Below are 24,504 nucleotides of genomic sequence, written 5' to 3'. Positions count from 1 at the left end.
ATGAACAATTTTAAAAGTAAACTTCGGAAATCAATAGAAAAAGCATTCAAATCTGATTCATCATCGTGATCCTATCAGCTGTTAACTGTCCACTGTTGAACATAGGTTTCTTCCTACTAGGAGGTTAATCTAATAGCTGAGACATTTGGCATGAGGGTTGACAACAGTAGTTAGCCTTTGATAATGTTTTAAGAGGGACGCTGTTTCCTATACCTCGACTATTAAGTTCCCTTAGACGTCTCTTAAGACACCCACGGGAAAGTAAGAGGTAGCCCATTCTATCCCGGAAACACAGCAAACCTGATATGAAGTACTCAAATACCCGTACAAGTACACAAATACTTGGTCGAGTTCTCACACTCGAATTAAGATTTGAATACTTTTTTAATGAGTACCAAAAATCTCTTATACCAAAAGCATGTCACCAATCTAAGGGGACTATGTCTACTTACCAATATTAGGGTGTTTCAGTTCCCGCAGATACTTCATATCGAGCTCCTTCTTGTCATTGACCATCTTGAATGCGACGAGTTCGCCGTTGTGCCAAGCCGAGTACACGTTGGCATACGCCCCAGCGCCTATGTACTCGTGCAGAACAATCGACTCGAAGGATATCTCCCACGGATCTTCCACTGGAAAGATAATTAACATTTGCAAATATAATATTATAAATGTCTGCAATGTAGGTTACCGAAGTGTAGCAATATTGTAATTATCTATGAATTGGATCAAACTCGGCCAAACTATACTCAACTCGATTTAAACGATAAAGTTTGACCAAACTTAGCCAAACTTGACTAATCTTGACCAAATTAATCAAATTTAGCCCAATGTGACTAAACTTGTCCAAAATTGACATAACTCGGGTAAATTGAATCAAACTGGATCACACTTGACCAAACCTTGTCAATCTTGAGTAAACTTGATAAAACTGACCAAATTCAGTATAACGTGACTAAACTTAGTCTCACTTGGCCTAATTTACCGAAACTTGGACAAACTTGGCTAAACTTGATTAAAATGAGGATTTGTTAAAGTTTAGTCAAGTTTAGCTAGGACTGACTAAAATTAAGATAATTTTTTGAATAACCGAACCCAAATTACAATAAAAACGATACAGAAAAAATGTTACTTCCGAGGTAATATCTTCCATTCTCATTCATCCTCTTCTTACACCTAAAATGAGCAAATTATGACCTAATTCGATGAGCAATAGTGTACAAAATAATAAATAAAGTAGATATTCATATCACGAAAGTGGCAACAAGCATACAATCCGTCTGATAGTAAACGACTTCTATAGTCAATGAACGCCTGCAACACAAGCGATTTGACTGCGCGTTGCTAACACTGAAGAAACATTAAGAACACCCTTTTAAAGAACCCATACTGTAGTCTCTAGGGAAAGCAGCAGAAAGCAGGAAGTTCATTTCGTAGCATTAGTGTTCGCAGGAGAAAACTCTCTGAAACTGCACTGTACGCAACTATTCAGTTTCTAGCGTGTGAGAATGAATTCTATATCGATGGCGAGCGGTGCGGTGATAAAAGCCGGCTATGACCTTGACCTATCAAATTAAAATGTTATATCTTAAGCAATAGCAAACATCTGAGAGACGTCATTTACACTTACATAATTTGTTTATAGTTGCCCAATTTCCTTATTTCTTCACATATCGCCTTGTCATTTACACTTGAGTAGGGTAATTCATTTTACGTGTTTGATGTTAAATAAGTATGGTGTACTAACTTTAACCGCAACTACGTTCAAAGTGACCAGGAATTGTTGATTGACAAGGATAAAGAATAGCCTGTATCCTTCTCTATTACAAATAGTACGTGTATGCCAAATTTCATGACGGTTGGTTGAGACGTTAAGGCGCCATAAGATAACAAACAAACTCACTTTCATATTCATAATATTACTTACTTTTCACCCGCGGTTTGTTAGTATAGATAGAAATAAAATAGTTATAAAAAGAAACACATTCCATAATCTGTTTAGTATAAGAAAAGAAATATGTATACTATAATTATGAATTACAGACAATAACTCTATAAAGTTTGAAGCAAATAGGACGACGCAATAAAAAGTTTCATGGAAAAATTACCCCTCGTTCACCCCACATCCTATAAGTTTTTCGCAAGAAAAAGTACCTTACTTACATATATATATATATATATATATATATATATATATATATATATATATATATATATATATATATATATATATATATATATATATGTGTGTGTGTGTGTGTGTGTGTGTGTATGTACACATACATACATAATGTATGTGTGTGTGTGTTTTTTTATTTAAAATTTACTTTTTATATAAAATTTACTACCATTGATCTATTAAACTGTAAAATATTTAATTAGTTATGGTAAACATCTTAGATACATCATTTGCATATACATATGTATTTATAGTTATCCAATTTCCTCACTTGCTCCCATGGGGCCTTGTCATTTAGATTTGAGTAGGGTAATTTGTGTGTATTCAATGTTAAATACATATGTTCTATTTGTGAAAAGTCAACAATAACATTACTCAACACCAAACTGCGTCCAATATTGATAACGTCAACGTCACGTGAATTTTTTTGTTGTTAAATTGTGTTTTGGTGATCTTTTGAAAAAGATGGATGAAAAATGAAACGCCGGTCAAGTGCGAGTCGGACTCGCGCAACGAAGGTACATTCGTCAAGTTAAATTTTCTTTCTTTCTCATATAACTACAAATTTATGGTTTTCGGATTGTTTCCTTTATATGTGCTATATGACATTGCTTGTTACCAAATTTTATGATTCTAGATCAACGGGAAGTATCCTATAGGTTTTGATTCCCTTTGAGAATATCAAAATATATGATATGGACGGACGGACGGACAACGAAGTGATTCTACAAGGGTTCCGTTTTTTGCTTGAGATGTATTATATTGATCCTAAAAATACATCGATAAGAATAAGTGTAGACGTAATAGACGGATAAAATATATATAACATGCATGGGACGCTAGTACCCATTTGCTAGCTAAATCCCCACTGTAAACAGTTGTGATTAATTACTAGCAAATTTGTTGGAACTAACCGACGGTGTCTTTATTGTTTTACCCTGAAGGATGAAACACCGTCACCGTTGCCCTGTCATTTTATACTATTAACATAGGCTGGTGCAGCATCCCAGAAGGAGGAAGGGATTGTTAGTAATGCGGATTATCAATCCTATTGCTAGCAATATACCCTGTCAGGTCGACCTCACGTAGTAACACTTAGAAACCATCATACTAATTTCCATGTGTATTCATCACTATGGGCTAACTGACCTACCTTTTTATTCTCATTTATCATTCCTCACTCACTGGTACCTCGCCAGCTTACACTGTTAGCGCAGGCAGGGTACATATATATATATATATATATATATATATATATATATATATATATATATATATATATATATAATTTTATCTATTGCTTCTGTTGCTAACATTCCATTGTCATCCATTAACATAAAAGTGCACCACCCAATACAAAAATATATACCGAAGAAAGTCCAAGTTATTAATCAATCTCATATGGATGCAGAAAGGAGAATGGCTCTTATGAAGTTTGCATTTGGCATTGTATTGTTCCTGCCTACCCCAATGGGGGACGGGCGTGACGTATATGTATGTAATTAGCATGAATAGTATTGTCCATTCAAATATTATGCATGTATTCGTATTTGTGTTATCGACATCGTATTGTTCAATGTTTGTCGTCGAATCGTCCGATCGATCGCTAATGTGCGGGTAATACGTAAAAGCCGCGGAAAACCCCAGCTTACGAGTAGCTAGCTACATAAGAAATATCGAAGGAAAACCATTAACCGATAAGTAAATAAAATTCACTCCCGACTGAGTAACCAGACGTGTCAATACGTCTTAGGTCAAACTTATCTTTAAAATTCAATTTTAATTTGATTACATATCAAAACTGTTATGATCATCAGAATTATTTATTTATTTATTTATTATTTTCGAGGGAAGCTTACAACTATAATAATTTAATAATTAAATATATATGGCAACAATAAGCTAATTAAAAGTTACCACATAGTTATGCCCGTATGTTCTCAGCATAGAATAGAAAACCTTTTCCTTTCGCGTGGGTGTCGTAAGAGACGACTAAGGGAGGACGAGGGACGGGCGGCAGCGATGTCCAAAGTCTACAGTTGCCAATCCGCCTGCCAGGCGTGGCAACTGTTGGCAAAACCCCGCCAGGGAGAGGCTTAAGTTCAGCAATTTTTTAGATTATTAAAGGCCATTAAAGGCTGATATGATGAAACATAAAAAAATACAACCCTCTCAAAACATCTCCAAAGCCTATCTGCAGTTGCCAATCTGCCTGCCAAGCGTGGCAACTACTAGCAAAACCCCCTAGAGGAGGGCATATGTGCAACAATGGATAGTTAAAGGCTGATATGATGATGATGGCATATAGTTAATGAAAATTGTGTTTTTTTTTTACAACACAGGGGGCAAACGAGCATGCGGCTCACCTGATGGTAAATGACTACCGCCGCCAAAATTATAGTCTTGATAATTAATGTGTTAAGTGTGTAAATACAGGCTAAAAATCGTTAAAATCACTGATTGATTAATTTGCGATAATTTTTCTTATGTTACTATTAAATATATCCATTTCATCACAGTTACAGACAGTCCCTATTAAACAACACTGCTAATATAACTATAAATTTGACACGAACCTATAAATGCTAATGTAATAATAATATAAGCGCTAATGACCTTGAAACGCCTGAACGGATCTTCATAAATTGAAGCTAAAAACCATCTCGATTCATCATCATTGTTTGTAAATTGACGTGCAACTTTCATACAAAAAACGCCGCATCAAAATCGATCAATTCATTTAGGAGCTACGATTCTACATACAGACACACAGCCACGTCAAATTTATAACACCCCTCTTTTTTAACCATTTCGCTGTAATATTAAATTACAAATTTTAATTATAGCAAATGGTACTTACAATGTGACGAGTCGACCTTTTTTGATATTCGAGTACTTTGGTAATCATTAAAAATATAATCGAATCCCGACACAGTTCTGAGAACTCGAACAAGTAACCGAGGTAGGGTAGGCTAGAAGCACGGGTAAACTCGAAAACGTTTTTAATTGATTTCTAAAATTTATTTTAATAAAGAAAATAATTATTCAATAATTTAACAATATTTCCTTTAGTTACTTAGTATACTATTGATAAAATGCTAAAAAAGAACCAAAAACTCACTAGCATTCGTGTACCGTAACTATCCTAATACCGTATATTCGAGTTCTGTAAAAGTACTCGATTGCTCGAATACCGTGTACCGAGTCAGACTACATCACTACATCAGTATCGACTCCATTACAATACTATTTATACAACTTACACGCGACCTTCATCTGCTTCGAAGGGTGCAAATTGTACGGAGAAACCTTCTGTATGCAAATACACACTCGTGTGTACCGCTAAAAAAAGAAGCAATTTCAATCGTGGTCGCACTCACAAACGTCGAGATGTTCCGTATATTAGATGCCCCAACGACGCAGATATCCACATTGTAATTATTGCGTATTTACAAATAGATTTTACATCGCAAAAAACAGTAGTTTTTTTCGCAAAGAGAACCCTCAACGATTGCAAATAAGAATTGGAGCAAAATTGGTATACAATTGGATGTAGCATGTAAACAAAAAAAAAATTGACAAATCGTGAGAGGGCTCCTACTTTTAAAAGTCACTTGTGCTCCACTAGTGACGTAACTATAGGGTGGCAGAGGGCACAAAATACCACGGGCCCCCTGCCTGAGAGGCCTCCTGGATCGAGTGGTCGTGAGTACAGGAAAAATCCAACATTTGTTACATAATATTGTAAAAAAAAAACAATTGTATTTAATCAATTTAATAATTTGAGTATTATCTCAAGAACATATATGAATTATATAAATAAATTATCAAGACATCAACAAAGTATTTACAGCTATATCCAAATATAGACACACTAATTGTAATAGAGATGGTAAATATACATATTATTCACTTAATGATATATTAGATAAAATGTTACATGAAACTTTATATTGTAAATAAAAATATATAAAGGTTTATGTTTATAGGGTAAAAAGAGTGCCGATTAAGCGTACGAAGTCACGGATGACAGCTAGTCCATTATAAATGACGGTATTATAAGGTAACAAATATAAAAAAAATTGCCATGTGGTCCCGGCATAGAATAGGCCACGTCTTCCTTTCCTGCCGTAAGAGTCGACTAAGGGAGGGCGAGGTTAAGGTTAGCTAAGGTTGCCAATCCGCCTGCTAGGCGTGACAACTGCTGGCATAACCCCCCAAGGCTTAAGTTCAGCAATGGACGGTTAAAGGTTGATATGATGAAACATAAAAAAATACAACCAAATTTAAACCTCGTTCCTTTTGAAGTAATTTTCAAAATATCTAAATAACAACGAAACCCGTATCAAAATACATCGCATAGTTTAGAAGCAAGCGGACTAACGGACAGCTACTATTTAAGACGGTAGAAAATAAAAAAAAATACTTTTAATAACATATTTAGAATGACAAACAAACTGACGGAAAATTCTAATTGTCGCTTGTAGACATGAATGCACTATGCATTTGAGCACTATGGTGTTATGTCTCGTTAGCCTATACGAGGTTTGTCCGGAAAGTACGTATAAAAGTTTTTTAAAAATTTTATTTTACAATTATTCAGGTAAATCAATTTTATCCCCTTCAAAGTACTCCCCCTGTGACATAATGCACTTGTGCCAACGCCGTTTCCACTGTGAGAAGGCTCCTTGAAAGTCCTCTGGTTGTAGGTTTCTCAGCTGCCCCGTCGTAGCTTTTTTTATCTCATTTATGTCCCCCAAATGCCGCCCCCGAAGTACCAATTTGGTTTTTGGGAACAAGAAGAAGTCACACGGGGCCAAATCCGGCGAATAGGGGGGTGTTCGGTCACCGTAATGGAATTTTTACTCAAAAACTCACGGAACGATCTTGGCGCAAATTTTTTTCATTTGAAGTTCGTTTCTTAGAATTTCGTGGACCACGGTTTTGCCCAAATTAAGCTCTTCAGCCACCTGTCTGACCGTTAAACGACGGTCCCCATTAACACAAGTTCGAATTCTTTCCACGTTTTCGTCGGAATGTGAAGTGGAAGGACGTCCTGAACGTGGGTTATCTTGAACGCTTTCTCGGCCCTCTCTGAATCTTTTTAGCCACTTGTGGACGGTTGGTTCCTTCACAGCATCATCCCCATAAACTGTTCTGAGATCGGCAAAAATTTCACGGCCATTCTTGCCGAGTTTCGAGAGAAACTTGATTACGACGCGCTGCTCTTCAACGGAAGCGGGCTCCATGCCGACGGGGTTTCGTTAAGAGGTAACTTCACAGATGGCGTGACAAGCCAGTTCGCACCGCACGGCGGTCAGACCAGAACTGAAGCATTGTTAGGGACATAAGGAAGGGGTCCTGCGCTTACCTGGCCTCCCCACTCCTCTTTCTCGCATTCCAGAACACTTTTATACGAACTTTCCGGACAGACCTCGTAATTACAGCATATCCCTGTCAAGCCAGAACACAGCCATGTAAGCATAACCGCTTCAAGACGTACACACAAGTGGGACGGAGATACTCAAGCAGTCGAGAATGTGGTCAAAAAGCTATTATGTATGAAAATGAATTACAAATGTAGTGGCAGACCCAGAAAGAAATAAATAGACTTTGGAAAAAGAAAACGATACGTCACGACTTTATCGTCACGGTATAACGGGAGAGAAAAGTATTACATACATACATACATATCTGTCACGCCTGTCTCCCATTAGTGTAGGCAGAAACAATGGAACGCCAAATGCTTCGATTCAAACAAACCTCTTTGGCTTCTTCCACATTCATCAAGAAAAGTATTAAAGGTGCTTTTAATTTTGACGGAATGTTGACCTTGACGGAAAATTATAAACGCTCTCATAATATTGCATAAATATTGCTTCCCTTCAATATCGTGATGGGAAAATTGCGAGAGTACCCTTTGATGACAAAGGGGTTACGATGTAAAATTTATTCGCCATTTACAAATGGAATATTGCTACAACCAAAGGAATCCTTTTAGCATGAAGGCTTTCGATTTATCGACGCATGAAGGACTACGGAACGACCGATTGAATGTGATTGAAACAGAATTCAATTTCATATCAAATTTTACAGGATACACCTATGTTGTAGTATTAGAATTGCATATATTATAATAAATCCAAATCCTGACCCATTCTAACTTCAGCTCAACGAGTACTTATTAACATAGGTATATTAAACGTAACAAATTGTTTCAACAGCTAAAAAAACAGCATTTTAAATCATTAACAACTTCATTATTCTCATTTCAAAATGAATAAAGCACACCGGTAAAATAAATATTTGAATTTAGAATATGGAGTCGTATATACTCATGGATAGGGGATACACAGGGATAGTACCTGCCAGTCCTAATACCCCACTGTCTATTTATATTTTGTAAACAGTTGGGTCGATCCTGAGACGCCATTCCTCTAAACATATATGTATCTCTAAAATTAAAATTTCTATTTAATATCACAGCGTAATCTTTAGAGTCTAATAAGAACTAAACTTCTTAAAATCAAAATTATTGTAAATTTAATTTATAAGGATCCATAAAAAAGAAATTTCGCGAAATTATCAAATTAAAACAGTAGATTAAAAGATAGATTTAAAGAAATGGCTCCCCAGAATCGGCCCCAGTAGCCCTACGCAACGAGTAACAAGCAAATAATCCTAAAGGTCGCAAAATTAATTGGGACAAATAAATTGAATTAAAGTAAGTAGATTGCAAGAGAAAACATCAAATTCAGAATTGGCGTCGCAATTTCTCAATATACATACAAAAAATATATATATACTGATAAATTAAAAATCTTTTCCTTCTATTTGGAGGTCACGTGAAAAGCAATCGCGACTTTGAGTGACTTTGAATAATGCCGTTCCAGGGGAGAATTTGCAAGAAACTCATTGTTGCTCTTTTCCAACAAAAGCAGAATTCAACAAGTTTGGACAATTTAATGAAGAATATCGACTACCGAATAACAATAACGAAGGTCAAGACTTGAGATATAAACATAACAATCCCAATTGCGTAACAAAACGAATCGGTCACGGTTAAATAGAATCGACCAGTTTCCCTTGGAAAGGGTAAAGAAACATTCCCGGGTTATACCAACATTCCGATGCCCTGGTGTTATTGTATCCAATTGAAATTTAATATCCTTTTTTCTATACAAAACTCTATAAACTACATCGTAATTTTATAAGTATATAAGATCAGTGTAAATTAAATTCTCAATTTAATTTACACTGATCCTGGTTACGCTGCAAACTCTTTTCTCCTACATTCTTCACGACTCTGGCACGCGCTTCCTTATGCCTACCGACTAAACCGTCTTTCAAAAAAAAAAAACGTTCACGCTCACTCTTTTACTTTATCCAAGCAGTAAGTGTTTTATATTATTCTCAAATTCGTGTATAATATAGTATATGTTATACATGTGTAAGAATATTTATTATTCATATATATTTATTCGTTTATATATGCAAATTCAGTATGTATGTATATCAATAATTAGTAGTACCGCATTCGAGTATTCTGACACTTCCCTATGGTTGACTGGGAGAGAATGGTTTTAGTATTAAGTCCGACATGTACACATATTTGTACTAATGAATAAATAAATAAATAAAAATTTAATAAATTAATCAATTCTTTATTTTTACTATTATAGGACATCAGCAGACAGTCTTATCGTCGGATCAATTATTTGTTTGTATATATTTTTATCAAATTCAATTTAAATAAACTGTACACTAAAGTACGATAGACAATATTTACTGTTTTATGATCGCAGTAGTTATTCTTTTGAGTATATATTTATTGACTTCTATTGCAATAAACTATACACTATCCAAGGTACTACAGATAATATGTAATACAACACGTTAAACTCTTATCGTAAAATAAAGTTCACTTAACAACAACAACGATTCATAAAATCCCGGAACGTGCAACAAGTGGGACCTTGAACTCGAAGCGGCGCTGGCCCCGGCATCCAGCACCCGCCCGGTCCTAGAGATTCCTCTAGTACGCGCCCCTGACCTACCCTTCTGTAATAATAATGCTCCGCGACGGGCGAAATATAACACTCTATTACACTTTTAATGCTTTATAAAATGTAATATAATATAAGCTTGTTTGTTAACTGATAAAGTACTAAGGTAAAAACGGAAGGGGGAAGGGGGAGAACACTACATGAGAAATTTAATTATTATTATGTTAGTCGATTCTTTGAATCTTTTGTGTAGTTCTATATGGGAAAGTAACGAAATACGGCTCGAAAATGACAAAAAAATTAAACGTCCCATACTACCATAACGCGTTTCGCTGCGTCGGAAAATGACAAAGAGTATCATATAAAGAGCCCTTTAAAAGGATGCCACTGATTTCGATCCACCCCCCCCCCCCTTTACTCGTTAATCCATCCGAGAGATTATCAAAAGATATGCAGAAACACGCACGGCAACATCCCTTTAAGTATCGCTAGTCATGGAACAACTTCCCTCTCCTGTTTAAATAAATATGTTTTATTTCGCAAAAATAAAAAAAAAAATAAAAGAAACAGCTACTTCAAACATCTGTAAAAACACCATTGAAGGACGAGACGTTTCGTACGCAAATAGATTGGAAATATTTGAATTTTAAACATGGAATTGAGTGCCTTCGAATAAGATTTTATTTTTTTTTGTTACGTAAATACGAAGAGAGTGGGGTCGATTCTGAGGCACAACTTCAATAAAATCTCTTTAATTTGATAGTTTCACAAAATTACTGTTTTACAGACTATCGTAAAATAAGATTATAATAATTTCGATTTATATCTATTAGAATATTAATTCATATTGGTCCTTGCAATCAACATTTCGATGTGACTCAACAAATAGAAATTTTATTATAAGAGATAGATTTAGAGAGACGCCACTTCAGAGTCGGTTACAGTCATTATGCTATATTATAGAACAAATCTCTCATTGCAAATCGATTTAAGGTAACATGCGCTATTATTGGTTTACCCTGGCGGGTACTAGAGGTTTTTTTGTTTTTTTTTGTTTTTGATACAACTTAGAATGGCAAACAAGCTGACGGTCCACATGATGAAAAGTGGTAACCGTCGCCTATAGACATGAGCAGTACCATGGACATAACAGAGTATACTGTTTCGCCCACGATACCCCCCATGCGTTGCCATTCCTAAGGACTCAAGTGTTATTCCTTTGTACCCAGTAAATTCACGCCATATTCCACCCTTCAAACTGAAACAACTGCTTCACGATTGAAACACGAATGGGACAGAGGTAGCCAAGCAATCGACTTTTGTACAAAGTCTCACTTTGGTAGAGGTGATAGGTGAGGACGAATTCAATAGGAATTAATCAGGATAGTTTCGGGATGGGCACGCGTGGGTGGCGTATTGCAATAGGACCGTCAGACTCCATTACCAACAACTAACTCCACCCCTTTGATCGATACCGCCCGCATATTTTTATCGGTGATAATGAATCTGTTACCCCGGCTGCACTATCGGTATACACCGGCGAGATACGAGAAAAGGATGAAAGCAAGTCAGTAGGCCTATCAAACACATCAAGAATTAACCGCTATGCTTCCCAGGGGGATCGCGTGTTGAACTTGATAGGGTAATGGAGACGAGCCGCCCCATTACTAACCCCCTGCCCGTTGATCGATAGTATCGTATTTGGGAGGCGTGCAGTTAAAGGTCACTCGCCCGGACGGGCAATCAATGCAGCCTCCTATAATACATGACATTGAGCCGGAAGCTGGGTCAAGGGCGACTGCGCCCCCCCCCCCCTCTCGCGGGTGGTGCACGTGATAGGGAATAATGGAGTGTCAACATAATTATACCGCCGCCGCTTTAAAGTGACCTTGTACGCAACGTAAACACGAAACTTAACACTTTATTCAATAATTAATGAATTTCGACACATAATTATTGTAATTCATGAAACTTGACGCACAATTGTTATATATAATTAATTAAATTCAACACATAATTATATAATTCATTAAACTTAATATCTAATTAAATAATTTATTAAACAATCTAATTACATTTAATAAAATTGCAACTAAAAATAGCTATTGCAACTGAAAGAATTTTTTTTAATGGATAGTGACTCCACCTGCTCTAACGGTATACACTGACGGGCCGCCAGTGAGGGATGATAGGTGAGGATGAAGCAGGTCAGTTAGCGCATCGTGACAAATTCACTAATGAATCAATCACGACGGTTTCCAAGGGAACCGCGAGGAGGTCAACCTGATAATATACCCTATTACTAGTAATAGGATTACTAATCCCCATTTCTAACGATCCCTTTCCCATTGAAAGATATTTAAAAAATATATGAAGTATATAACAAGAACAATAGAAGCCAAAATAGAAAGTTACTAGAAATAAATATGTATGCTAATGACCATAATGCTTAATAGGTAGTTGGAGTAATAAATATAATAGTCAATACATATCTACATTACGCCAAGCATATTAGATAGACTCTAATATCGGCCAGGAGCGAGCCTACCGCCGTCAATCGGATTAGTTTGGTTTGTTATCAATATAAATTTCTTTGTAATAGTAAACTACTATATATAGGTATTTTTAGATAATTTTCCAAAGGAGGCTTAGCCTTTTAAAAAAAGCACACGTGTACTCTCAAACATGTTTTATTACGCATATTTCGCTCGGATTGAGGAGTTGGCACAAACCATCAGAGGGAGACTTTGTACAAAAGACGATTGCTTGGGTACCTCTGTCTCATTCGTATTTCTACCGCGAAGCAGTTGTGTTTGCATGGCTGTGTTTCGGTTTGAAGGGTGGGATATGGCGTGAATTTACAGGGTACAGAGGAATAACACCTGAGTCCTCAGGAATGGCAACGCATGGGGGGTATCATGGGCAAATCAGTATACTACGTTATTTCCATGGTACTGCTCATGTCTATAGGCGACGGTTACCACTTTCCATCAGGTGGGCCGTCAGCTTGTTAGCCATTCTAAGTTGTATAAAAAAAAAACAATTCTGGTGTGGGTATGGTGCATCCGTCCCCACACTTAAATACGCCTATGCCTACTAATGTAATAAATATAAAATCAAATCCTATTAATATTATATAATGCTTGTAACGCTTCATTGTACAGAAATTGCTACCTGCAAAGGGTTTCAACTTATTTGTAATTCTTTTTTGAGTTTTTTATGCGCGCTATTTTCGCCGTTCTGAATAGATTGTTAAAATTCTTTTTACAATAGAAAACATTTTGAATTTTAAATTGACGACTGAAATTGTCGCTTTTCTTTGTGAAACAAAATTCTTTTTGATGTTAACATAATAAAATTTTATTTCTCATCACGACAATATCAATTCAACACGATACGGCGTTTTAAGCTACTAGTAGATTATGTTTTAAAAAAAAACCGTATTCAATCGTTACAAAATCATCATGGTGACCATGATTTAAAAACCAAACTACAGAACTGGTTTTATTGAAACTTTTATGGGGCCAAATCTAGTACGTCAGTTCAAATAAAAAAAAAAAAAAATTATTTTAAATCGAATTATTTGTGGTCGAGTTCTGAGATAACAATAATAAAAAAAAAATTAATTAAGAACCTCTTTCTTTTTTTGAAAGCTATTAAAAATATACACTCCTCGCAAAAATTAAGGGAACATAAAAATTTTTGAAATTTTTGGGTGATTTTCAACAGGCTGTATTTCAGTGAAAAATAATCGTACAGGAAATTTAAAAAAAAAGGTTTTGAAGCTTGAAAACTCTAGTTTTCAGATTTTTTGGTGAAAAAATTTTTTGAGCTCCGGTTTCCATGCAATTCTTAAACAAAGCTGAAAATATTTTTTTTCTAAATTTTCTAGTTTTCGTTTTTCACTCTATGGGCATGGAAAAATTTTTTCGAGCTACTCCATTGTATAGGTCTCTTAGCGTGTTTATTCAGCTTCAAAAATCGCTTTGGATGGCTCAATTACGACCATTTGTCTCCGAGATATCGAACTTTGAATGCAAAAGCATCCTTTTCCATTCAACTGCTAATATCTCTGGAACTACTGGTCGCACAGCAAGCGGGCGCCGAGTTTCTTTATCTGCATAAAATTTCCAATTAAGCACAGTCAAGAGTTAGTAAAGAAAACATTTTTTTCCACCTCTAACATTGAATTGAAAAAAGTGGAAAAAAGTGACTTTTTCTCCTTTTTTGGTTACTTGGCTGTATCTTCGCTAATATGGGCGGGAAAGCTAAGATTTGAGGAAAATTTTACAGTCTATTGTTCCTTTAAGAACCCCCTAAATCCCTGGAGCGATCGGTTCAACGGTTTTTCCCGGACCAATTGATTGAAATTTTGGAAAAAATAAGGGAACAAGGTTTTTGTCCCTTAAACTCACCCTAATCCATTCAAAAATCAATAATTTCATTTGTTTTTCACTTTTTACTCAATTTTTTGTTTTTTAAAAATTCATTATCAAAAAAAAATCGAAAAAAATCAAGAAAATTTTATGCAGATAAAGAAACTCGGCGCCCGCTTGCTGTGCGACCAGTAGTTCCAGAGATATTAGCAGTTGAATGGAAAAGGATGCTTTTGCATGCAAAGTTCAATATCTCGGAGACAAATGGTCGTAATTGAGCCATCCAAAGCGATTTTTGAAGTTTCTTTATCTGCATAAAATTTCCAATTAAGCACAGTCAAGAGTTAGTAAAGAAAACATTTTTTTCCACCTCTAACATTGAATTGAAAAAAGTGGAAAAAAGTGACTTTTTCTCCTTTTTTGGTTACTTGGCTGTATCTTCGCTAATATGGGCGGGAAAGCTAAGATTTGAGGAAAATTTTACAGTCTATTGTTCCTTTAAGAACCCCCTAAATCCCTGGAGCGATCGGTTCAACGGTTTTTCCCCGACCAATTGATTGAAATTTTGGAAAAAATAAGGGAACAAGGTTTTTGTCCCTTAAACTCACCCTAATCCATTCAAAAATCAATAATTTCATTTGTTTTTCACTTTTTACTCAATTTTTTGTTTTTTAAAAATTCATTATCAAAAAAAAATCGAAAAAAATCAAGAAAATTTTATGCAGATAAAGAAACTCGGCGCCCGCTTGCTGTGCGACCAGTAGTTCCAGAGATATTAGCAGTTGAATGGAAAAGGATGCTTTTGCATGCAAAGTTCAATATCTCGGAGACAAATGGTCGTAATTGAGCCATCCAAAGCGATTTTTGAAGCTGAATAAACACGCTAAGAGACCTATACAATGGAGTAGCTCGAAAAAATTTTTCCATGCCCATAGAGTGAAAAACGAAACCTAGAAAATTTAGAAAAAAATTATTTTCAGCTTTGTTTAAAAATTGCATGTCAACCGGAGCTCAAAAAATTTTTTCACCAAAAAATCTGAAAACTAGAGTTTTCAAGCTTCAAAACCCATTTTTTAAATTTCCTGTACGATTATTTTTCACTGAAATACAGCCTGTTGAAAATCACCCAAAAATTTCAAAAATTTTTATGTTCCCTTAATTTTTGCGAGGAGTGTATTTAAATGCTAAGATTTACAGAACATCTCGCTTTATTAATTTTAAACTATGAATAGTGAAATTAATAGCCAGTACCAGGTAGCCTTGTGCATTGGAGCGTTCAAGATTATTTTCCAGAGGGAAAATAATCTTCTTTAAAAAGTATATCTAAAAGTATATTTCATTCCAATCATCTGGACGAGTGGCGGTCTTCTACTGGGCGTTTTTCAAGGCACTTTCTTCCACACACCACCATTCTTTGGAATCAAAAAAGGTGAGCCGAATGCTTGTTTGCCCCCGAATGTTTGTTTTGGAAAAAAAAATTGTCACATATATATATATATATATATATATATATATATATATATATATATATATATATATATATATATATATATATATATATATGTATGTATATATAATGCTTGACACTTATGTAGGAGCAAACTGACCAACATTTTCACATACACATACCAAGGCACATTCAGCGAAGGTCGTCCGAGAATCACCGCAACATTTCCAAAATGCCTGTCATTCTTTGGAAAGTGTACTTAAACTTGTTTGTAAAGGAAACTTATAGTACACAAGGGATGCCATACCACTAATAAATTCAAAATCTTACTGTACATTCTATTTTTAAATGAATTTATAAAGTATTCCGTGTTTAAATATCAAAACTGTTCTAGTAATAGTTTCAATATATTTATCTTAAATTGAAGTCAGATTGTTTCCATATTAAAAATCTGTCTAAATTTAGACTCGGAGCTTACCTAAACTTCGTAATATTGATAAAAAAGTACAAATTTTGGATATATAATGAAGAATATTATTATTAAGCATTCTGTAGTCGTTACAATTGCGCGAGCGACAGTGTCTAATGTATATCGATATCGAGATATAGGTTTTTATCAGTGCTCAAACTAAAACTGCTGGAGGGGGGGAAAGGGATTGTTAGTAATGGCGACTAAAAATTCCATTGCTCGCAATATACCCAACCAGGTCGACCTCCTCGTGGTTCCCCTGGAAACTATCATGATTAATTCTTGATGAATTCATCATGATGGGCTAACTGGCCTGTTTTCATTCTCATCGATCACCTTTCACTGGTGCTCCGCCAGCATATCCCATTAGCGCAGGCGGGGTTACCATTCCATTTTCATCCACCAAAAAAAAAAAAACTTAGAACTGCTGGCGATCTTCCTCAACATTGTTAGACTACGATCGATTGACTCTGAGAGGCTACAACTACGTGCAGCATTATCGTCTAGGTAGGATGTATTGTGGCAAAAATATTAGTTTTCTGCACAATATCCATTTTTATAGTCAAGGTTTCTGATTCTAATCCCTAGATTGAAGGATCGAGAATGATCGGCGACATCCGATCCTCATACGAAACGCTCAAAATTATCCATCTCACCAATTTAGATATCTACGCATTTTTTTAATGGGTGATAATGGAATGGTAACCCTACCTGCGATATTGGTATACACCGGCAACAGTGAAGGATGATAGGTGAGCATGAAGTAGGTCAGGTAGCCCATCGTGACAATTTCAACAAGAATTGTTCACGATAGTTTCCAGGGGGAACCACGTGGAGGTTGACCTAATAAAGCATATTGCTAGCAATGGGGCTGTCAAACTCCATTGCTAACAATCTCTTCCCCCCTCCCCCTCCCCCATATCTACGCATTAGGTACTCTCAGACAAGTCTTTGTGTATAGTTAAAAGCTCCGCTCACATCCTGACACCAGTAGACACTGGGCAGTTCTCGGGTGGGCACGAACCCCCCCTACCTAATACGCTTATGCTTTTGTCACGATTGACGGTGCTGTTTCGCGAGGCAACATGCGAGATATTGAGTTCCGAAGAAAAGACTGAGCACAAAGGCGGACTTATCATATAAAGGGATTTATTCCAGTAAACCTTAAGTAAATGTAACAATGTGTAAGGGTATCACGAACGGCACAGTGTATTATATAATATCTAAGGCGCTGTCCACGTCTGTAGCCGAATACCAATTTCCATCAGCTTTTTCGCAATTGTTTAATTTTTTTCAATATTTTTTTTATCAACCGTTAACTGTCCACTGCTGAACACAGCCTTTCCCATAAGGAGAGTTTTTCCAGTAGGTGCGACTCTTGGCAGGCAGGTTGGCAAACACAGTTTTGTTTTTAGTGCTATTTTAAGAGGAACTTTGCTGTCCATCCCTCAACTATTGAATATCCTCTTACGACACTCACGAGAAAGGAAGGGGTGGCCTATTTTTTTTTAATGGGTGATAATGGTATGACAACCCCGTCTGCGCTATTGGTATACACTGGCGGGGTACCAGTGAGGGATGACAGATGAAGATGAAAGTAGGTCAGTTAGCCCACCCTGACGAATTAAACTAGAATTAGTCACGATGGTTTTCAGGAGGAACCACGTGGAGGTCGACCTGACAGGGCTATTGCTAGTAATAGGGCTATTTGACCCCATTACTAACAATGCTTTTCTCCCCTTTAGAAATGGGGTGGCCTATTCTATGCCAGGACCAACACGACTATTACACTATAGACTGCACTATGCTACACTACCCTATTACAATATAGGCTACATAGGGGGAAAGGGATTGTTAGTAATGGAGACTGAGAAACCCATTGCTAGCAATATACCCAACCAGGTCGACCTGCTCGCGGTTCTCCCTGGAAACTATCATGGTTAATTCCTGATGAATTCATCATGATATGCTAACTGGCCTGTTTTCATTCTCATCTATCACCCTTCACTGGTGCTCCGCCAGCGTATCCCGTTAGCGCAGGCGGGGCTACCATACCATTTTCACCCAACAAAAAAAAATATAGGCTACACGATTATAGATAGACTTTAATTGAAATGTAATAAAAACTTTTACTTTATCACAGAGACCCTATTTAAATTGAATTAGTAATAAACATTGCATAGATTAATCGATCTTTGATTTGATCTACCATTACACATCAGCAGACTGTCTGTAGGCGAGGCAATTACTCATTGATTTACATTTCTATTAAGTTCTAATAAACAAATGACACAATATGAAACATATTTTTATATTTGTGTTTTCCAGAGGGAGACTTTGTACAAAAGTCGATTGCTTGGGTACCTCTGTCCTATTCGTGTTTCAATCGTGAAGCAGGTGTGTTTGCATAGCTGTGTTTCAGTTTAAAGGGTGGGATATGGCGTGAATTTACTGGGTACATAGGAATAACACCTGAGACCTCAGGAATGGCAACGCATGGGGGGGTATCATGGGCGAAACAGTATACTGTTATGTCCATGGTACTGCTCATGTCTATAGGCGACGGTTACCACTTTCCATCAGGTGGGCTGTCAGCTTGTTTGCCATTCTAAGTCGTATAAAAAAAATTGTTAGACAATCACGTATCAATGTCTGAATGGGTTTGAATAAAATTCCAATTAATATACAGAATACTTTTATCGTAAACTAGCGACCCGACCCGGGTTCGCACGGCCTCTCTGTAGTACAATATGTGTTTATATTACACATATAAACCTTCCTCTCGAATCACTCTATTGAAGAAAACCGCATTACAATCCGTTGCGTAGTTCGAAAGATCTAAGCGTATAGACGGCGGGAAGCGACTTTGTCTTGAACTACGTAGAGATAATATATTTCGGATAGATTATATATTTGCCCGAAATATATTTATAGAATATAGCTATATCATACGTACAAATTTATGTGATAGATAGGATGGGTCACCCCCTCCTTTCCCGTGGGCGTCGTAAGAGGCGACTGAGGTAGCTTAATGTTCGAGGAATGGGCAGCAGCTTCTCTCTCAAAAATTCAGCAAAGCTTGCTGATGCCAACCCGCCTAATAAGCGTGGCAACTATTGGCAAAATCCACTTATGTGGGAAGCCTATGTTCAGCAGTGGACAGTTAACGATTGATACGATACCAGACTTTACAAAAGTCGATTGCTTGGATACCTCTGTCCCATTCGTGTTTCAACCGTGAAGCAGTTGTGTTTGCATAGCTGTGTCTCGGTTTGAAGGGTGAGATATGGCGTGAATTTACTGGGTACAGAGGAATAACACCTGAGTCCTCAGGAATGGCAACGCATGGGGGGCTGCTCATGTCTATAGGCGACGGTTACCACTTTCCATCAGGTGGGCCGTCAGCTTGTTTGCCATTCTAAGTTGTATAAAAAAAAACGATAATAGCATGAAATAATTACAGATGCATCTATTTATAATGGTACTCCAATTAATTGAATATAATGAAGAAATATATATATCATATGTGAAGGCATTCACTCCAGAATTATTTGATGCCCACCACAAGATCAGGAACGGAGCTTCCAGTTATCGACCAAGAGTACATATACACTTTTTTAAGGGATTACACTAGAAAATAATCTTACTATAATTACGTCGGTGATTATGATCAATACTATTGTATTTATAATACGAGCGTATACCAATACTTACATATAATAAACACATATTTACATACACAATAATACATTGTACTACTGTTGACTGGTTGATAACGCCATACGATGCCAAGTCTGTCCTTTTACACTGTCTAAGTATATTAAAGGTCAATAAATATATAAATAAATTGATGATAGCGATAAAAAGAAAATATGATGGATTTCTATCGCAACTTTTTAATAAGATATTCATGGACATATATTTTTTTTTAATTAAATTTGTTAGATACTTGTGTTATGTCCACTTTTCTCTGGTTTCGGCGACCCGCCGTCCCCACCATGCTCCAACGGGCAGTCTATAAATAATATGAGCTCAAAGTTAGGTCAAGGTCGACCCCGAGCTCAGTTACCGGGAAATGTAATTAATAAAAAATAATGTTGCGTAAACATAATTATGTTTACGTACAATACTATTATCTTTTACCCGTATACCGCGGCACTGCTTAAATTTATTACAACAGAAGTGTCCAGTGTCCGATTCCATCTTAATTTTAACAAGTAACAATTTATTAACGTATGTAACTTTACTAATAGACACAAATTGTTTAAACGAAATAGTAACGGTACGTAACAGTGAATATCTATAAATTCTATTGAATATATTAGAACAGAAATTGTGAGAAAAATAATTCAAAAATGTTTATCAACAAGTAAAGGGTATTAATATGTGAGGGCTTGAAAATTATTATTTTGTTTTTTGACATATTTCTTTGGTAAAAATATACAGTTTTAGTAGTAGAATACGATTGCATTCTGCGGTAGGGAAAAGTTGTTGTAAATGCAACCAGGATGCAGTAATAGAACATATATGTATTTGTGATATAAAATAATAAGTTTAGTCAAAAGATACAAGACACGTTTTATGAAAATCTGACATAAAAAAAAAACTAAAAAATAATACAGTTCTAAAAGACTTCAGTGTCAATAGCCAGTATTTAAACTCCTACAAAAGTTGCATATTTATTCCATTTATCCGTACTGAGACGCACATTGGCACAATTATCAAATTTTGCAAAAAAAATATCCAATCTAGCAATACTAGTCACAAAGAAATTGTGTTCATATGACTTATGTTCTACTTTTGAAAACAACATGCTCCATACGTATGTTAGATATAAAAAGAAAAATATTTAAATTCATCTCCCCGATATTATGCTAAAGGTTTTGCTACGCAGAGAATAACAGTGGCATCAATCATGATAAAATAAATATGAAACCAATATAGATGGAAACCTTATCCGTGGCAAAATTAATTATTAATATCGGTTTTGAATTGGGAAAGTATTGCGTAATAAAAAAATGCACGCGAATTAGGGGCCTCCTCGTTTTGGATGAAATGTCTAGAATTAGCGTCAACGCTGAGACCCTTTAAGAGGTGATGAGGTCTATGGGAAGCGTCGAGGTCTAAGAGAGGTCCCATAAAATCAGTAAAGGACCGCACCAAATCGAAGTTGGGGCGAATGCTCAATTATCTGTTTTCATCATCCAGGACGACGGGCTTCAAAAACTCCTTAGGTGCATCTTAGTAAAGAATAACTCTGCTTTTTTTTATTGTCAATGGGAGTGCTACGAAAATCTTGTTCAGGGACACTAGGTTGGCGAAGACCAACCATGTTTATTCGTCTGCGCATAAAAGCTTCCCAAAAATCCAAACAGAATGGAAGATAACAGGTTCCGCGTGTGCGCAGTTGTAGGAAACGAGGTAAATAATAACATAAACTAGATAAATAAAATTAATAACGCGAGTTTGAAGTAGGCTCAAGGGTGGCACGTTATGAAAACAGTGATAACAAGGGCGACACGAGAGCGAGTGAATGCAATTAGTATCGAATAATGGGAAGAAAACATTATTTATTAGCAATATTGTTAGAGGAATGTTTGTACTATTGTTACCAAAAAAATGTATTACTCGTATAATAAATACATGACCAGTTTCGCCGTTTAAGATATAAAGGTTATGTAGATACACTAGTTTTTTTCCCCTTTCATTAATTTGAAGGATGAATGGAAATTAATAAAAACTAGTGAATGTAGTTGAAAAAAATATACGAAAATATATATATTTTTAATAAAAAATATTTGTTTTAAATTTATACCGTTGTTAATAATATCAAAACGTACAGAAAATTGCAAAAGGTGCCGATAATCAAGAGTATTAACATAGTTTCTTGTTTGAGAAACTTCGTTTGATAATTAACCCTTATTATTCGGCAACGGACAAATTGAGAACTACTCACTACACTTCGGTTCCGTAAGATAACGTATCCACTGGGGTACTTTTTAACCCCGACCGAAAAAATCGATCTGGGAAGTCGAACATGCAATATTACGCCTCTAAAAAAATCATAGGGATTCCATAACATATCTTTTTCCTTTTACCCATGGGAGTAACATACATCCTTGACTATCCGGTAGGTATCGCAAGAAGTATGATTCTCGTAGTTTTTAAATATTTGAGTATATCTTTATACCGAGTAAACGTTCTTCCCTTGCGACTGTTAAGGGTTAATTTGTTCATATGGTTGGGTAAAAAAAAGGAGAAATTGAGGGCCTACCTGGTTTACGTAATTCGCGTTTATAATTCACTTAACCTCGTAAGGCACAAGCGATGGACTGAACGCCCAATGTCACACATCAACATCTCACAGAGTTCCAGCCCACAGAGATCGGGCGTTCTTTTTTTGTGACAACTCAACCATAATTTTTCACATATTTTTCTAGGTTTTTTGAGGTAGAAAGGAACACGATGTAATTAAATTTGGATTCATAATTTATTTATTAAATAGTTATTTAATATTATTAATGTAGATTGGGTGTTTAGAGAGGCTTAATTTTTTTTTAATGAAAATAATTTTAAAGTAGTTTTATTAATTGTTACGATAAATTACAATATAAATGAGAAAATACATCTAATATATAAAATTCTCGTGTGTTTGTTACCAAACTCCTCCGAAACGAAGTTACCGATTTTCATGAAATTTTGTGTGCATATTCGGTAGGTCTGAGAATCGGCCAACATCTATTTTTCATACCCCTCAATCATAAGGGTGACCCACCGCAAAAATTTTTTTTTTATTTTTTTGACAAAATTTTTTATTTTTATTTTGTTATGATTTAGTATTGAAAAATACATACAAATTCAAATTATCACGCTTTTACGATCAACCCCTGTTTTTTAATCGCGATTTTTATAAGCCGCAATAGGGTTGCATGATGGCAATCGAATATAATAATTGTAGTACGAGAAATTATCATGCATACTTCTCGAAATAATGTATAAAATATATAACATTTCTTTTTTTTTATTTTTCTTTATTTATCATTTCATTATCACAACCAATTAACAATAAATAATCTAGTAATTGTAAAGTATTTATTCTTTGTTTAATTGTAGTCTTCTATTTCAGATTCATTTAATAACTCTTCTATATCATTTTAAAAATTGAGAAAAATACTTATATTACGTCCACAGCTTTTAGTAGAAGATAATTAATTAGGGCATAGTACTTTTCATACAGAGGCAGGAGAAGGAATACTATATTGTCATATATTCGTTTGGTATCTGTCAAGGGCTAGAGTATGCATTAATACTTTAAGTAAATAAGTTCATAATTAATTCGACTATGTATTAATTTTAATCAGGCTTATAGATTATAGTATCAAGGAATACAATTGATAATTCATTATATGTAAAAAAAATATAACATTATGCTGCATTATAAATTAATACCTTTGAATTGTGAATTGCTTGGTTGGATTTTATTATACTATTTTTTTTTTACTATCTTATATAGTTTTTCGAATTAAGGGGTAAAAAATGTGATGAAAAGGAATAGAAGAATTACTTGGAAATGTATTTGTTTTTATAGTGTAGTTTGAAGAGTTTATTTACATTATATTTTGGTTATCATTTCCGATTAATTTGGATTTGTTGATATAAAAAATATGATATTTTGGATTATTATAAAAAAGTGTAGTTAATTTCAATATTTTAAATTTTAGTACTGTGTGGTTGGGTCGTTTATAAAGATAAATTCCAAATTTTGCCAAGTACTATTATATCCCTAAGAGCTGGAAAAAAGACAAGACTTAATTAATACTCATGCAATAAGCATGAGCCCAATTTAGTTTATAATTTTTCGACGTATAATAAACAATGGGACAGATAAAGGAAACACTAGGCGTCATGTCGTATAGGGAGATAAAGAATATGGCCTGGGATAGAGCTGGCTGGAGGAAGATGCATGAATTAGTTGCACCGACAAGAGGAAACTCTTAAATGAAAAGAGAATAAACAATAAAAATAAG

General features: G+C 35.4%; 1 protein-coding gene across 2 annotated transcripts in view; it reads right to left on the bottom strand.

Annotated features, from left to right (window-relative positions):
- LOC113521018 (mitogen-activated protein kinase kinase kinase 12-like) overlaps window positions 1-24,504 on the bottom strand; it is a 39,206-nt gene that overhangs the window by 8,807 nt on the left and 5,895 nt on the right. For both annotated transcript variants that reach the window (XM_026906454.3, XM_031911725.2), the window contains exon 3: window positions 453-632. In XM_026906454.3, coding sequence (XP_026762255.1) covers window positions 453-632 — 180 coding nt within the window. The remainder of the gene's footprint in view (window positions 1-452; window positions 633-24,504) is intronic.

The sequence above is a fragment of the Galleria mellonella genome, unplaced genomic scaffold (genome assembly GCF_026898425.1).
Source record: "Galleria mellonella isolate WM207_F2 unplaced genomic scaffold, CSIRO_AGI_GalMel_v1 utg28, whole genome shotgun sequence".
Taxonomy (NCBI): domain Eukaryota; kingdom Metazoa; phylum Arthropoda; class Insecta; order Lepidoptera; family Pyralidae; genus Galleria; species Galleria mellonella.
Note: the sequence above shows the minus strand (reverse complement) of the source record. Positions and strands in the feature narration are given on the sequence as shown.